The 18829-nt window shown below is 32.3% G+C and overlaps 1 protein-coding gene across 1 annotated transcript in view; it reads right to left on the bottom strand.

Moving 5' to 3' along the window:
* Window positions 1-18829, bottom strand: part of LOC118187530 (equilibrative nucleobase transporter 1-like) — a 321014-nt gene that overhangs the window by 193939 nt on the left and 108246 nt on the right. The window contains exons 4-5 of the mRNA XM_085811987.1: window positions 16256-16302; window positions 8975-9051 (exon numbers count right to left, since the gene is read on the bottom strand). Of these exons, the coding sequence (XP_085668113.1) occupies window positions 8975-9051; window positions 16256-16302 (124 nt within the window). The remainder of the gene's footprint in view (window positions 1-8974; window positions 9052-16255; window positions 16303-18829) is intronic.

Genomic DNA, 18829 nt, shown 5'->3' with positions numbered 1-18829 from the left:
CAGAGTCTTTTTGCTGAGTGGAACCAAAAGTAAACTTTCAATTTTGTGCACCGAAAAAACTGCTTTTATGCTCGCTGGCCGAATTACTTGTTTTTACTTAGAAACTGTAATTTTGATTGTAAAAAAGTTTTTTAACATCTTTTAACTGTATTGGGTGTTTTATGATTTTCTGTGCTTTACGATTTTTAATAAAGATGTTTTGAAATTTAACGAGTTGTTGCGTTGTCGCGAAATGAGAACTGAATAAATTGAATCAAAAATATACCTCTAATGAAATACGAGGAAATAAGCTTAAATGAAATGCAGCAAGAAATAATTTACTAGGTCGTACAAGGAAGTCATGTGTTGTCCACATAAAATTTTTTAATTTTAAATCTTGGGCCTTACTTAAGCGGGATGAGCAAATTAAAGCCGACAAGGTGCTAAAGAAGAATGAAAGCAGAAAAAGTTAGCGAGTTTTATTAAATCTATTACAATCAAAATGTATATTACAATTAGAGAATAATGAGTAAAACAACGTTAAAAAGGTTACATTTATGATAATTTTGGTTGAAGGTGGAAAATTTGCGATTTTCATAGAGTGAAAAATTAAATTATATTAACTAAATAATTAATCAATACCATGAATAAAAATTTACCAAAGCTCTTTAAAAAGGTAGTTTTGTATACAAATTCATTAAAATTTAGACATTACTCATACTGCAATTATACATGCATATAGAGCTTTCAAAACACGTGCAACTGACACACCCTTAAAACAGCCACGTGAATTCATTGTTCAGATGTTTAAATTAGGAATTATTTTATTATAACTTCAACAGTTGGAAATGATGTTGGCTATGAATGTTATCAACAATATTAATGATCAAAGGTTGTAAGGATCTTAAGTTTTACTAACGTTTATTTTATTTTAAATCTTTACTATCACTTCTTATTTTCTACTTCCGGCCAGAATTATAAGCGTGAAGGAGTTTATGCAAAATTGTCTGGCGAACGCCAAGTATTTAAGTGTGGCCTTTTTGCCAAGCAGAAGAGAGGAAGCAGGCCGCTTATCTTAGAAGTTACGCAGTTGCTACTTTGCCTTCCAGGCCAGAGGTTTTAATCCTCTTGATAAATTAAACGTATTGTAGTGTTCACAGTCTCTGTGCTACATACGCTTCCTGTTATTATAAGGCCAATCTTATTCTAAAGTTAAATTAGAGTTTAGTTTTATTTTGATATCTTTTAAGTTAGACCCCGAGTGGAGGGTCATTGTATTCCGAAGTACGGAAGTCATTGTATATAAAGAAAAAAAAATAAAGGGTTTTGTATACCCTTCGTCTGTATCCTGTCTACTTACTACAATTAGTGAACATAGCTTTAGTAAGCTCTCTGTTCTAGTCAGGTCATTGTATGTTTCCGAAGAAGGTTAGAAGAAACATTGAACCTGATAAGGTTATCTGCTCTACGTTTCAAACATTAACATTTATTTTAATTCTTGCTTTTGCGTTAATTAGTTCCTAGGAGGTAAACAGGATTTCAAGATAAACAAGAAATATTTTTCACCGTAGTTAAATTAGTGTTAACATTTCTTATATCATATTTCTCTTTTATTTTCTACTAGCGGAAGTACTTGATGGAAGTTTTCATTGAGAGTAATGTATTTAACAGCAGAGCGAACGATACCGCTGTAATCCTTCGCTAAGGATGCAAAAAATAAGATTCATATTCATACATTTTTCAATCTGATGCGATATAGAACCCACATAAAAAATTTGGTAGAAAACTAAGCTTATTCTCTCTTATTATATCAGCAACAATAGCTCGCAGCTTTTTGATTTTCGTCTTTCTAATCAAATGGTAGTAAAAGCTCAAGTTCCATCCAATATTTCACTTATATACAATTTTAGTCAGTTAAATGTTACAAAACATTGATCATAATTAATCAGAAATCAATAACGCGAACAAACACACAAACAAACAAACATTCTTCCTCATACAGATTTCATAAAACTTGCAAATTTTTTATTAACAAACTGTACGATTTGAAAGCGAGCAGTTGCAACACTTTTCGGAATAAAGCATTTGTGTCTCTAACGCGTGACACTGTTGTCACTCGGAAAAATGAGTGTGAAAATTAATGTTTTCGGAGTTTTTAATTAATACCTCGGCTGATTAAAGTCGTACGAAGATGAGAATTCTCGAAATGGCTTCCCACGAATTTTTTTGAATCGGGAATAATGTATTTAATCTTTGGCGATGCTATTTTTATTTCATCGTAAAACTTAGACATTTTTATTAACAAATTCTAGAATTTGAAAGCGATCAGTGGCAACAACTTTTAAAATAAGGCAAATTTTCATTTCCAGCTTGCGAGACTGTTGCCAGTCGGAAAAAATGAGAGCGAAAATGATTGTTTTCCGAATTTTTAATTAATATCTCTGATTTTAGCTATTTGTTTTGTGGGGGGGGGGAGTTGACGTCGACCTTTTCCAAAACTCAGAAAAGAACTGTAGAAAGTTTGGTGACGATAGCTATAGTAATGACTGAATTATTAGAGGACAAACAAACAAACTTTCTTCTTTACATATGTAGATAATAGAAAAGTGGTAAGGCCGTTTAAAATGCTAATTGCGCTACTTTTGCAGGACTTCCTATCAGACAAGACCACCAAAAAGTAATATTTTCCGCTATGTGATGATATCACAAGTAAAATGCAAGAAAGAAATTCAGTCAAATATTAATAATAAAATATTAACATCAACAACAATCGGACTTTTTGTACCGGTCTATTAAATTATACACATGTTTTGCTGCATTTTGTTTAAACTTATTTCCTCGAGTTTCATTGGAGGTATATTTCTCATTCAATAAATTCCGCTCTCCCTCAACACACAAGTAAAATGCAAGAAAGAAATTCAGTCAAATATTAATAATAAAATATTAACATCAACAACAATCGGACTTTTTGTACCGGTCTATTAAATTATACACATGTTTTGCTGCATTTTGTTTAAACATATTTCCTCGAGTTTCATTGGAGGTATATTTCTCATTCAATAAATTCCGCTCTCCCTCAACGGCAAGTACACTTTCTACGCCAAAATAATCATTTCGGCCAACGGGTGGAAAGACAAAATTTTCTGTGCATTAAAATTTAAAGTTACTTTCCGGTTCCACTCGGCAGAGCAACACTGATATTGGCCCACCAACTGACTTAATTCACTGTATTACAAAATAGATTCAAAAATGATCAAATTCGAGCCCCATTAGGCTTAGCTCCACTTATATTTTTAAACTGTTAATAAATCTAAAACTATTACATGCATTTTTATTAATGGCATAAAAAAACCTAACCGAAACTTTTAAAGCAAATAATGTAAGCTATACCAACATATAAAAATAAAAACAGAGCTCATCGAACCGAGTGAGAGGATAAGTAAATATATATGCAAATATATGTTTGACGCTGCCGATTGCAATAAAAAGGGAGGTGCTCAACTAGATGTTATAGCAGTCTCGTATACAAAATTTGAAAATTATAAAGCTAATCATTTTTGAGTTATGCGAGATACATAGATATGTACGTACGTATAGACGTCAAGGAAAAAAAAATCCCTTCTGAATCCATTTCAGATCCATTTTACAATCAGTTTTGGGAAAAAAGGTCAGCTATTATGTTCGTAAGTACAGCTGTCACGCAAGAAATCGTCCAAATGTATTCGAGAGCGGTAAAAATTGATATTTGCGTTGAAAGAGGACACCCAAACGTTTTCGCGATTACAATATTTTCTTTAATTCGTACAATGAAGTAAAGAGAAACAGTAAAGAAAAAAAATCGCAACTTTTTTTTTTTTACCTTTGATCTAGAAGGTTGTGGAAGAATGTGAAAATTTGAACATTAAATTTTCAAACGATTTCACTCTAACATTTAAAAGAATGCCTCATATTAATTCATGAAATCTATATGTAAGAATCCAGAAATAAATGCAATTTGTTGATCCAGATAATTTGCAGAATTTATAGTTATTTATGATTATCAGACTTATTGACTACCAATCTTGCGATAATGCAACGACATTAGTAAGTTGGGAGTTGGAAATCTTGAAACATTTACTATGTCATCATACGAAGTCGATCACGGAATCGTCAGTATGTCGGAGAGATTTGGTGATCAGTGTAACCGCATAAGAAAGAAATGCTTTTAAATTGTTACGAGGGGTTAAGTTTATAACAATTTCAATCACTTTTTTAATTGCATCTTACTTGTGCTGAGCGGTTAATAGGGAATAAACTTGTGTGAGCTAGCTCTCATAGGCCACATAAACTAATCTATATCCTATTAATGATATTTGGCGACATCTTGCACAGAAGAAGGGGAAAAAAACCTTTATTAATTTCAACTATGAATAGAAGGCACATACTTCGTACTTTACAATAACACCGTCAACCTGCGGTGGAACTTAAACGCTATTACACAAATGAATTCGAGTCTAAAAAAGAACAGTGCTAGATTAACACGTAAGTTAAGGCTAAACTAGGTTGACTCGACAAACCTAACAGGCGTGATAATTATTTAAAATGGCCAAGAGGCGTATCAACGTGAATGCAATGTCAGAAACAAAACTTGCACTGGCCAAGACAGGCTCTGAATAAACTCCGAGATTCACCCGTTTAAATACTCACTTAACTTAATTTTAAATTTACATCCTGGCGAGGAAATACGAGGGGAAGTTGAGGAGTTCAGGAAAGATAACAAAAATTTGAATAATGCGTTATTATTCAAATTTATGCTAAAGGAATTTGTGCTAAAGGATGCTAAAGGAATTTGAGCTAAAGGATTTATGCTAAAGGAATTATGCTAAAGTTATTATTCAAATTTATGCTAAAGGTTATGCCAAAGGAAACCATACAAACTCAGAGACTGTACTGTAGAAGACATATTGTTTGGGGAAATTTACAGTATGAGGCATTTTCTAGTAAGGTGACTTAGTATTTAAACTAACTAACACGTTTAATAACGTTTTATTCAAGTCCTATACATTATAATGTGTAGACAAGTGAAGAAAGATCACCGAAAGATTATCACCCACGATTCAAACCATATCGGATTTCTGCGCAGGTGGTCGCCTTACAGGTTGTAACTATCTATGACTTTTAACACCGATGTGTACCTATGTTAGCATAAATATTAAAATGTGAAGCTAATTTTCATGCTATTCATCACAGAAAAGCTGGTTACCATAAGAAAATTCACCACACTTGTTCTCTAAACATATCTTTCATTTACTCCCAACCAAATAGAGAAAGAAACATGATTTTTTTTTTTAATGAGAAAACTCTTGGTCATTTCATTCTATTTCAGTTTTATACTCGGAGAATTGTTTAGTTGCACAGTTGTAACATAACACATCCTAAACACGCTTCTAAAATTTATAGCATAATTTGAAATAACTTAATTTCTGTTTGTCAAAATATTTTCATTTATTCTTAATCCTTCTTTCATATTTTTTCATTCCATAGTATTTTTCTCCAGCTAATTCGCTTAAAATTTTGTAGTATTTTAAAATAAATTTTGTTTTATTTTAGAGTAAAATTTCATTGTCCATTTTTCGAAGCAAGGGACACAGTCGAAATGGTAACCGAAACTTGTATCATAAAGAATTTATGTATCATAAACCGAAACTTGTATCATAAAGAATTTATGTATCATAAACCGAAACTTGTATCATAAAGAATTTATGTATCATAAACCGAAACTTGTATCATAAAGAATTTATGTATCATAAACCGAAACTTGTATCATAAAGAATTTATGTATCATAAACCGAAACTTGTATCATAAAGAATTTATGTATCATAAACCAAAACTTGTATCATAAAGAATTTATGTATCATAAACCAAAACTTGTATCATAAAGAATTTATGTATCATAAACCAAAACTTGTATCATAAAGAATTCTTTTTGTGGACGTTGTGAGCTTTCTGGGTACAAGTATGGAACGCATGATTGTTTGATTACTAAAAATTCTCATAAAAATATCTCCAGAACCACATCCACTGTTTAAGCAATACTTACATAATTTGGGGCATTTTCTGTGACAGTTGTGAAGTTCACTGGATATCTTAAAGACACTACACTTTCAGATTATTTATTTAGTAAATTTCACAGTAAGAATATCTATCGTATCTCTTAAATGCTCATCGCTTACATTCGTTTATCGTGTTAGAGTTCGTAAATAGTACCTCATGAATTCGGGACCCTCATTGAATGCTCATCGTATTATAGTCTGTATATCTTAGCTCATGAATCGTACCTCATGATTGCTCATTCCTTACATTCGTTCATCGTATTACAGTTTGTAAATCTTAACTCATGAATCTTACCTCATGAATGCTCATCCCTGACTTTCTCTCATCCTATTACAGTTCGTAAATCTTAACTCATGAATCGCATCTCATGAATGATCATCGCTTACATTCGCTCATCGTATTACAGTTTGTAAATCTTAACTCATGAATCGTACCTCATGAATGCTCATCGCTACATTCGCTTATAGTTTGTAAATCGTACCTCGCGAGTTCGGGAACTTCATGAATCGTACCGCATGGATGTTCATAGCTTACGCTCGACCATCGTATTATATTTTGGAAATCGTTCCTTATGAATTAAGGAGCTTCATGATATGTACCTCATGAATGCTCATCGCTTGCATTCGCTCATCGTATCACACTTTGTAAATTGGGCCTCATGAATTCGGGAACTTCATAAACCGTACCTCATGAATGCTCGTCGCTTACATTCGCTCATCGTATTATAGTTAGTAAAGCGTGCCTCATGGATATGTGTTCACCAGCGGGTAAGAGGTGGAATCGCTAAATATTGGTAGCTCCAACTAGTTCCAAACCGGGCGAACGGGCGGGCTATATGTGAATTTTCATAATTTTGTCCATTTGCAACGTGAATACGAGCCAGTCTCCCTTAAAAAGCTCTTCACCAAGGTATCCCTTCCCTTGAACAGACACTCGTCGAGTGATATACCAAAATCTAAAATAATCCTAACACCACGGAATGATTTAATGCATTCTGTAATACTAACGATAATTCTGTAATGTATTTCGCCCAAGCAAGAAAATAAATAAATTGTTTCGTAAATGCCCAGCGCTTTTGCTAAGTGACTAGTATTAATAATAAGAGTGAAAATTTCTTAAAGTTCTAGTTCTTTCTTCTGTTTATTGATTACAAAGAGCATTTTTCTTGTTATGTGATTTATTAAATTTTCGTATTTTTAAAGACGTTCACTTTTTTGGAAAATTAATTGACATAATTACAAAAGACAGTAAGAGCAATTTTTATACCCTTCCACTTGAGTTTTGAAATGCATTGCATAATCAGACGAAAACGATGCTTTTGAAATAGAAGCGAATTTGGACATGTGTTATTCGGCAGTAGCAAAGAGAAAAAGATGTCATGGATTTCTGTTTTATATTAAGAGAATATTTGAAATAATTTTTAATTTTCATGAAAACTTTGAAAATACCTTCTTTTCCTTTTAGTAAACATAAGTCTAGTTTTTGAGAAAAAATCAAAAGTACTTGGTTTTTGAAGTTCAGAAGTTCTTAGAGATATGTTTTCCGAAACTGATCACATATATTATTTATCATAAATTTTAATCCTTTATCTGTTCCTTCATCGTCGAAAACAGTTACGAAATTTAATTGTTCGTATTGCTTGAAAGGGCTGGTTGAACATTTAACATGTCAGTCTACAATTTGTCTGGAAAATACGAACGAATCAAGGACACATTTTTTTACCAAGATGCCAATTCGTTTTTTCTCGTTTTCTTAGAATTAGAGAGCGGCAATGTATCTTTTCATCTGCTGAAGGTTGATAAAAAGAACAATTCATGTAATCTATAAGGAATAGTTAGTCATCCGCTTCCATTGGATTTTAAAAAAAATGAATTCATGATTCTAAGAATTATTCCAAAATTACCAATTCTATCAGAAGCAACCAGTTATTAATTTTTTTCCTTCTCTTTGGCATTTAAAGACCAGTTTTAAAATAAATGGCCCAATTAAGGTCAAGTTTTATTCCAGTGTTTATTCGAGCAATTTCAAAAACTAGTTCTTGTTGTTTATTTTCCAAAAACAAACGTAATAATTACCAAGCTGTTGCTTACATACGCCTATTTCTGGCCATGAAAATGTGCAGTATAACATCAAGATAAACACACACTTATTGATTTATTAATTTATTTTTAAAGAGGAAGATAAGAAAAAAATATAATCATGGTTAAGGTTAGGGTTTTGATATTTGCCTATTTTAAGTTTTTATTTTATTTAAACATCTGTATTTAACTAATTCCATTGTTATTGAGACCTTCCATTAAATGTTTCTACATGAAAATATATGTAAATGACGAAATTGAAATTTTTAATGGAAATAGATATTTTGGTAATTAATTTATTAATTAATATGCTGGATATCTTGTTGGTTTTTATTTTTGAAAACAAACAAAATAAAAATTCTAATGCCAATAATAACATATAAACAAATAAAACTGCATTTATAGCGCAAATTTGCAACTTCATATTAAAATAGATTTGATACATATTGGTTTCTTCTTCTCCTAGTCGATTTTCATGTGTACTTTTGATATAAAGAATAAACTGTGAAGCGGATATCATTTTTAAATTAATAAATCAAGAAGAGCCATACGTGATCCAGCTTTGAAATTATACACTACTTACCGAAGGTCTGGAATATAATGCTCAATGAAACTACTATTCCGAATTTTGCTTATCAAATTTTGACAACGGAATGTAACTTTTTTTAATTCTTCAGTATAGTTAACCTCTTAACATAGTTGTTGTCAGTATATTTAACCTCTTAACATAGTTGTTGTCGGAAAGAATATTACATAAATTCAACTTAAAAAAATGTTAGACAAATAATTTTATACTAAAACTAAAATATAATAAAACTCTTACCTGCATGTTAGCCAAACGTAAGGGTACACCCGCTAAGCACACCAGTATTAAAGAAGGAAACAGCAGGAAAGACGTTTCTAAAAAAGTGGGTTAATTTTTAATTATTGGATGTGCTACAGCTCACAAAGATTAACAAGATTGTAAAAGATCTGATAAAGAGACCTAGCTGTAAAACATAATTCTGATCCACATTTTAAGCCCAAAGCGGTTAGCCCTGAAGGGCTATTAGTATCAAAACAAACAGCGAATCACTTTATCACTTTTCAAATTGTTGCCACAAAATAGTATCGCCCTGTATTATATTTAAAGAAATTAAATAATGCAGAATTTGCATTAATGTATGTTTATGTGAGTATCGTTTGCTTCATTTTATTATTGCAAACAGCGTAAATTTCTTTTGTTTTTCTTCCTTTAGTTTTGAACTTTATGTGTGGCAACATGATACTTGATTGATAGAATTGTGTTTGTGACAGCCATGTAGAATGGCTCGATTATTTTGTATCAATTATTTCGCATCGCTGACATCTTATTTATAATTAGTGTAATGAAATAAAAATGAAGGAATACAGTCCATGTGTTAAGTGATTATTGTTTGTGAAACACATTAAGTAAAGATCACTTATTAATGTATGTTTCTGGCGAAGCAGGTGGTTTCGACGCTGACGGTTCGACGCCAACGTTTCGACTCCGGGGCAGTTCGACGCCATATTTTTTCGTATTTTTATTTATTTTTAGAATAAATATGAAGTTATATAAATAAGTAATATGACTGATTTTTGTTTATTGAATTAGCGATTGTTTGCATGCATATTTGAAATAAATATATGTGTGTATATGTGTGAAAGTGTTCTAGATTTTTGTTTGTGTCCCAGATTAGTGAGAAGCTCCCTCGCCAACGTCAAGGCCCCAGGACATGAGGGAGAGTTTTTTTATTTATTTAGTTCGCAAAACAGCATCAAAAAGGCAAAATACACAAATGGTAAATAAACATATGGTTACAAAGTAGTTATATTATATTGCAGACAAATATAATTACAGATAAATAAGATTACACATAAATAAGATTAGAGATAAATAAGATCACATCACAGAACTATTATTATACTAATCCATTGCAAAATTATGCGCCACACCTTTCAGGTATTCCATTATTTCTCGATTTTCAAAACCTTCAACTATTACTTTAATTCTCATACCAGCTCGCAGATATCTGTTCCTCTTGTGCGGCGGTTCATCTCCACGTATAAATTGTTCATACCATTGATCAATTGATTTTTGGATGAACCTTTACATTATGGTAACTTGGCGATTTTTGGCGACCAACCCTGCTACAGCAACCTGCTAGTTTTGTTTTGGACGCCATTTTGTTTTCACGAAGTAAAGACATGTTTTTTTTTTTTTCTCAACATTTTTTTCCAACAATCTGCTAGCCGAATAACGCTTATACTAGAACTTTTATGGAACAAAAATGCTTAATCATGACGAAGATTAGGTGTGAAATTGGGAGAAAATGCACAATCGCAAACTTCTTGCCGCGTTTTTAAGAATTGCACATACACGGTATCCATGTGCACGTCGACCTATTTTTACTTAAAAAAAATCCCAGAATTGCACAAAATGGCATTGCGCACACTCTTGACTTTATTTATGTACACATCGACCTATTTTCACTTAAAAAGTCAAAGAAAATTGACAAAAATCCAATTCTTCTTACTCTTGTAAAAAGCGCTAAACAAATAAGTGGACGATTCTGCACTTTAGCAGGGAAATTGTTTCTTCTAAGTGCTTATTAGCTAAAATCACGATCGTAATTTTCCGGAAAATGTCACATTACATGTCTCATGATCTCTCATTTCTCTGAGACAAAATAATCTGTGATTCGGACTGTGTACCTCTTAGATTATTGCTGAAGTCCTAGCTAGTAACTTTTATCGCCTTACAAAAATGTCGCCAAACTACCTGTTACCATATTCTAAAGATTAGCCGAATTTTGAACACGCCTGAGACCATCTATGAATTCCCGTAATGTGAGGTATGAAACACCAAATGATGATGACACCAAATTTATTTGAATGATGATGCAAACTTTCTTTAAAAGCAAATAAAAATACGAAAAGTATGGCGTCAAACAAAAGCAAAAAAAGTATGGCGTCGAACTGACCCCGCGTCGAAACGATCTCGCGTCGAAACGCTGGCGTCGAACCGTTGGCGTCGAAACGTTGGCGTCGAACTGACCTGTACCGTGTTTCTGGCACTGTGAAAAAAACGACGGTACCTAGAGCCATCAAATTTTGAATAACGTAATCCTGCACCAAAACACGGGCCTCTGCATGCCCGAATTTTGGATTTTGAATACTTTTTATTATTTATTTCATATTTTGTGACACTTTAACGAATTTTTAATTAACAAACTCGACAATTTCAAAGCGAGCTATGGCAACACTATAGGGAATAAAACGTTCTTATCTTCATTGCGAGGACTTATCTGTCGGATATTCTGAAGATACGCTGTTTTTAAATATTATGTGATGTTGCTGTTGAATTGAATTTTATGTAGTTTAAGTGCGAAGGACATGATATTTGATACATAAAGGTACCACACAAAACGTTAAAAAAACGCCCTTTTGCGCGTAATATAAAATCTGGAAGATTTCAGATTTTTTCTTTTTTAAGTTTATTGGTATTAGTTTTAATTTTACATACGTAACATCTTGAATTCATTTACTGATATTAATTCTCATTACATCATTTCTCAAAACAGATTGCCTTAGAGCGCTAAAATTTTCTTTTGATTAAACGTCTTTCAAGTAAATCTCAAAAAACATAGCGGAGACTTCATATCAATGGGCTAATATATTTTTCATGATTACGTAACGATTTTGATCGGTGAAAGCTTACTACTTCGTTTATTTTTGAAGAAGCAAAGAAATTACATAAGAAAAAAGCTATTTTGGTAATAGCCGGTTGATTCGCCATCATGTTCTTTGACATGTTGTACGAACCTCCGTTTGTTTTTCTTGCCTGATTTCTTATCTATAGCAGTTTGTCCAGTTTCATTTCTAAAAAAACTAGTAGTTACAGAATTTATCCAAGCCATTTTGATCTGGATTATTGGGCGTGCAAAATGGTCGAAGAAATCAAGCACTCAAATTATTTTGAGATAGAATATCTTCAGCGCTGTTTCTTCTTGTATTGATACTCTGCAATTCTTACGTATTAGACAACGAAGTTGCTTTCATTTTATTATCAAATTCATTATTTCTGCATTAAGACATAACTTTAATTCAGCATTCTTAAGTTCATTTAGACCGTAATTTCTGCCGAGGAATTGATAAATGATTAGATTATTTAATTATTAACAGTTTTCCTAAATTTCATTTTCAGTTTTGCGAAAATTCGTATAAGATTTCATAATATCCTGCAGTACTTTAATTTTATGGTGTTGAATATAAATTTATCCCATAATGCGTAATTATTCAGTTTCCTGTAAATAGCTACTGAGATAAATTCAGCGACTTTCAACTTTTGATCTGGTCCAGTATTTATTAAGCTACTTTATTTATTTTCTCTCCTCCTTTAATAAAAGAAACATCCTTTAAAAAATTCACTAGATGGTGAAAATTAACCATAATGAAATTCCACATTGTTAATTAGCATTAATAGAACCAGATGACAAATTGAAATTTGGCCATCACCTGAAAACATCAGAAGTTCGTTGTCGCGTATGTGCAATGAGTCTGTACCAATTCAGGAAGACGTTTTTGGTTCCATGCCAAAGAAACAAAAGCCATTGGTTTTTTTGACTTCCTGTACGTAATTTCCGCGAAAGGGTATGCCGCGATACCCTTTCGCGGGATACCCTTTACCCTTTCAGTGGGCTCTGCAAATTGTAAATTCAACTGCCCAGCAGTTACGTTACTGTTTCGTTGAACCGTTATGGATAGCAATATAGCCTGACAAGACACTTATTTTCTTCTACGACCTTATTTTGGGTTTCTAGCAGAGTCTTTAAATTATTTCTTGAGAACAGAGACTGCCCGTCTTGAAACGTTTTCCGTTCTCTTGTCAGTTCTATAATTATCTCTTCTATCTTTGAGCAACCCGCAGTTTTTCACCTTAAAGGGTCATTTAAATAATGCTTTGGCTTTACAATTATTTTTAAGATAAAAGATAAAGATACATTTTTGAAAAAAATTAAGATAAATTTTTTTAAGATAAAAAATAAAATAAGTTTTTTAAGATAAATTATAAAGCCTGAAGCTGAGTCCTTTGAGCTCTGAAGTATAGAAGTTCGCAGGTAAACGTACTTTGAAAAGCGCGCAAGATGCTTTTGGATTACACCATGTCATAATTTGCACATCAGAAACAGATTGATCAAATTGCAAGAATGATAATTGGGTTTACTTTTTACTTATTCATAAAACATCAGACTGATTTGACTATTTCGTGATAACGTTACTTCATACATGCAGGGATAATTTTAGATACCAGGATAATTTCATGAGAAGCAAATTTTGTTTTATACAGATTACTTCGAATGTCATTGTTTAGGTGAGTGAGTTTTAGGCTGTAATTAGGATTGAGATCTTGAATTAGAACACATAGTGTTGTGTTCTACGGGTTCATGGATTTGGAGTGATTGATGACGAATCAAAACACAATTTATTAGTCAGTATTACTCAGGTCAGGTCCAAAATCACGTTTACAATCGTCGGGAAACTACGACAAACACACTGAAACAATCAGCAACGCAGCCTTCAAGATATAACGGTAAAGACAGCTTCACGGCAAAACACTAAAGTACAGCTCCCGACTTAGTTGATCACTCTCAGAGCTCAACAGACTCAAGATAAAACTCGACGATACACTCGAAGATGTACTGACTGGCAATAAACTAGATAGCCTCAACGATGCACGCTCTCGATACACTGCTACTCTACGTACAGACAGGGTTTATATAGTTTTTGGCCTGTCTGAGAACCTTTTTGGGCCAAACCGGTAAGAATTCATTTTGAATGTTTTCCATGCATATCGCCAATTTTGTCGCGCCAAGTGTCGCCAAAAGAGTGATTTCGTGTCAAATTTGGCAACCCTGCCTTCCTTTGCCAGTTTCTGGTAACCCTTAACCTACTTTTCGAAGAAGCTATTTTACCGCAGCTGGGTATTTCGTAACAATGTTATTACTGAACTGCATTGTTGTCAGTCGCTGAATTACTAAAAGTATCTCAAAGGCGAAATTATCTCAGAAACTCGAAATGAAATAGCAAAATCTTTTAACATACTTATTAGTTCTAAGACTGGATTCAGATTATCTAACAAATTACATTTATATGACATTCCTTAGGCTTCCAAAAGAGCACACAATCATTTTTATACCATTTTATCATTTTACCATTCGTAAGCTGCTGCTCAACCTTATGTTTCATACCAGAGTATCAAAAAATAAATGAAAATGACCTCTATATCTGCTAGGCGGTGCTCAGAAGAGCCCTGTTTGTATTCTTCTACTGTTAAATAATGACTGAGAATAATGTGAAGTGCCTGAACTAGTCGAATTCATATATGAGAAATCATTTGGTATATACATATATTTATATATGATTGATATATGATTTGATTTCTCATACTTTTAAATTTGGAAGCCCAGTATGATTTGCATCATTGCAAAGTCATCACAAAAGTTTTTAATTTACTGAAAGTTGCTAGCATGAAATTGTTTCATTTGTATATCATTCCGAACACTAGTCAATATACTGCAAATTGTGATGATATAATATGTGGATACCATTCCATATGACAACTCTCGTTTATTTGCATAAAGCTTGCAAGTAGAATTTTAAGACAGAGATGTTAACCCTTAAATGCATGTGGTTGCCATTTGGCAACTACATGCATTTAAGGTCATTTAGTCATGCAAATCAAATTAAAAAAGCCAATTTTAGTTTACTGCCTAGTGTAACCAATTGGATGTATACTGTTTACGTATATAGTTTTGAATGTTTCAATGTGGTGGCACCATTAAGGGCGTAAATGTCATTATTGTGAGTTGATGTGTGCGGTGTGGACATCATTTGGGTTGACGAATTTTTGATTTTGTGCTTGTTGTTATTTTTATGTAGTCAAAGTTTTAAAATTGTTTAGTTAAGTTTATAAGGTATTTATTATTACATAAAATTGTTATTACAAATTTACCTATTATATTTTTTGTAAAAGATAATAAAAACTTAGTTTCGAATTTGTTTTTAGTAATTTTCCTATTTTATTTGATATCAAATCTAATGTATTATTGACTGAGCGGCCAGTTTCCGCTAAGAAAGCACAGATTTCCCAAAACTACTATGAGAACAAATTATTTTTTTGATTTTAATGTAAAAACTCTCCTGGTATTTCATACCTGGATTTGTTTTCTTTTGATATATTACCTTAATTTCTTTTAGATATTTTAATATGCACGTATATATACGTTCTACAGATATCACAAAAAATACGGCCTAGAATATTTTTTGTGATATCTGTAGAATTTATGTAGCCGTATATATACGGCCTTACTGCTTACGGTGTTAATAAAAATAAAAGTAAGAATTCATGCATTTAAGGGTTTATTTGCCTTATACTGCTCAAAGCCCAGAAATCAGATACTTAAAATGCTTGTAAGGACATCACAGCGGTCGTAATGAAAGTATTTAGCAAGGTCAGCTAACAAACTCGAAGATTCGTGGCTCGAATACAGACGAGTTGAAAGTTTAGTTTTAAATTTCTTGCACCCCTTTATAGTGTGTATATGCTTATCTATTGAATGAGGACGTTATATGAAATTTATGTTGCACAGAAGTAAAAAAATTATTTCCATTTCATATCTAACAAAAACTGGATAAGCGTATTTCTGTCTTAAAATAAAAGTGAAGTTCCCACGAATGGAGACCACGATCACGTATAAATACGAGTACATGTCATAAACTAACTACTTATAAATACATGTCATAAACTATCTAGGTCACGAATAGCTTTCTAGGTTTAAGGGATATGCTCAAATATCTTAACTTTACTCGGTATATTTCTTAGAATAAAACACAAAATAAACATTTATTGAAACTACGCTAAAAATGCTTTCATAGCTTGAGAGATTGAATTTTTTAAGCCGTTTAATTTTCTATCTCTTTAAAAGAACTTTTGTAAATATAGTTTGGAAAATATATTCAATTTATAACATATATCCTCCTTTAAAATACATTTTACAGGTTACAACTTCATTTAATATTTATTTGCTTAAAAATATATTACCTTTTATTGTTAATGAGAGAAGAATGCAACCGCTTGTTATCAATCCACTATAAAAACAAGAATAAATATGTAGAAAACTTTTTTAAAACTTTTAATGTCTGAATAAAATATAAATAAACCACTTTTATACTTTTTATATTTTGTCATTTAATTACAAGTTTTTATTTTAAACTCTGTAGAGACATTAGGCATAATGTACAAAACAAAATAAAGTATAAAACAATTAAAGTATAAAACAAAATAAAGTATAAAACAATTAAAATATAAAACAAAATAAAGTATAAAACAAATAAAGTATAAAACAAAATAAAGGTCTGTTACCTCAGTTTGGCAAAATTTGAGAGAAGTTGCCTATATGACGTCAAATGCATAACGTGCATGAAATAAGTTTTTATACAAGTCTACTTTTTGAGTTAATGAGTGTCTAAGACTATGAACAACTGGCAATTAGCTTGGCATATAACTATGAATTCAGAAATTACCATTTACCACTTGATCTCTTCGCACAAATTTAGATAAACTGGTAACGAGAGCGCGGAAAAGAGTCAACATGCAACGACTCTCTTCAAAGCGAGTTTTATCCCACAGTTACTCTCAGTGTGCCCTATTTATATATTTCATAACATCTTTGCGTTAATTAATTTACATTTTCTTCTACCGCCCAACCGGGCTAGTGGTTAGCGACGTTCACTGAAATACCGAAGGGTCCGAACTCGAGTCTCAAAAAAGGCATGGATGTTTGTAAATGTATAGTGTCTGTGCGGCATGGGGTCATTTTACTCTTTGTCACAATTAATATCTTGGGTTTGTCCTGACCTTTCCCAGAGTAGTAAGACTGGCACAACAACATAACACGTCTTCTTCTGGACTGAGCTCAGTTACATGTGAAATGAAAAGGCACAGAATAGAGTATAAATTAAAATAACTCTTTACGATCTTATAGTAAACATTGCGCAGTTATTAAGAAAAAGTATTAGCAAAATTAAATTTATTTAGCATGAAAATAATTGACAAAAAGCCTTTGTATTTAAAAAAATGTGAAGAACGCTTAGCTAAAACCCTCCGTAGAAAAACTAATATAAGAAAAACTTTTTTTTGGTCAATTTTACGCTTATGTAACAGCTTTATAGCAAGTTGAGCTGATATGCACAGATTTGCTGCATATAAATTTTAACACAAAGATTTACTCAATATTCTATTATAAAAAGTCTTCACACTTATATTCCTATTATAATTAATTCTTTATTAGAGGAATATTAGCTATTTCATTTCCACCTTTGTCGGCGTTTAAAAAAAATTAAAAATTTTTAAATAACGCAAAATCCTACTAAAACAGAAATTTGATATTTATAATTGCTTATAGGTTTTCTAGACAGATTTATCATACTATGATTCGCCGTTTTCAGTAATTTTAAAGTTTTCTTTGAAATTCCCGTCGTGCGAGATTGCAGTGTAATACGCTGAACTCTGCAGTCTAAACAATTGCAGTATTCTTCTCTCAGTCCAATTCCGACCATAAGCACATGCGCGTATCTGCGTGGTTCGAAACGGCGTTTCTTCACTCATACAGTGCATGAACGTTGTTGTTGTGTAACGAAGATTTTGCTTAATCTAGACTATCCAATAATGATCTGTTGAATAGTCTACTTTACGCAAAAACTTAATACCAAGCAAGTAAACTAAATCATGTTACCCACTTAATTAGTAATTTCAGCAAAAATATTGCGCTCTTAGGGTAGCAGAGATTAAGAATGGGAAGGATTGTTTTGAGATCTTCAAAATCCGGAACGTACATTTAAAAAAGAAAACAAACCTTTAAAATTCTTACTGTAATTTATTTCTTATAGCTTAATATTTCATTAATAACAATGTATACAGGCACGCGTTTTTACGCTTTTGTAAATGCACTTTTGAATTTACTTAATGTTCTCTGAAATTATTTCTGTTAAGTGAGACGTACAATTAGTTGCCCGTGAAAAATCACCCCATCTGAGAAAAGAAAGGCATTAAAAATTACTGTTGAAGTGTATGTATTGTGATTAATAACGACAGAAACATTTTCGTTCCTTTTAAAAGTGTTTTCCGTGTCTGTTTGAGAGAAAAACTATGTCGTTTTTCAGATTATCAATAAAAACTTCTGCTTCAATCAAGTTTCGTACATTCGTTTATAATCAAACGCGTGTAATTACACTTTGTACAATTTTTTACACGAAGTAGCTCTCCAGTTTAAAGGGTATGGATCTTTTAAAGAGAATTATAATTTACATTTGAAACCTTGAAACGGAATTCGGTCTTTTCGAATTCAGCACTGGGAAGTTGGTATTTTGCATTAAGGAAGAAATTAATCCTATCGTTACGGAGACCATTGGAGATTTTTACCCAAGAGGGGAGAAAAATACGCAATGCCCTCGCGGGAACTCGAACTACAGACTTTTCAAGATGGCTGCCCAGACGGTACAATGGTTAGGAGAGCCTACTGCGATATCGAAGAACCCAGGTTCGAATCCCAGAGAAGGCATGGATGTAAATTGTCTGTCCCCTCCTAGGAGGTAATGGTGGTCGACTATTAGATGC

The sequence above is a fragment of the Stegodyphus dumicola genome, chromosome 2 (genome assembly GCF_044657685.1).
Source record: "Stegodyphus dumicola isolate Sdum_Otavi_A_Nest chromosome 2, ASM4465768v1".
NCBI lineage: Eukaryota > Metazoa > Arthropoda > Arachnida > Araneae > Eresidae > Stegodyphus > Stegodyphus dumicola.
Note: the sequence above shows the minus strand (reverse complement) of the source record. Positions and strands in the feature narration are given on the sequence as shown.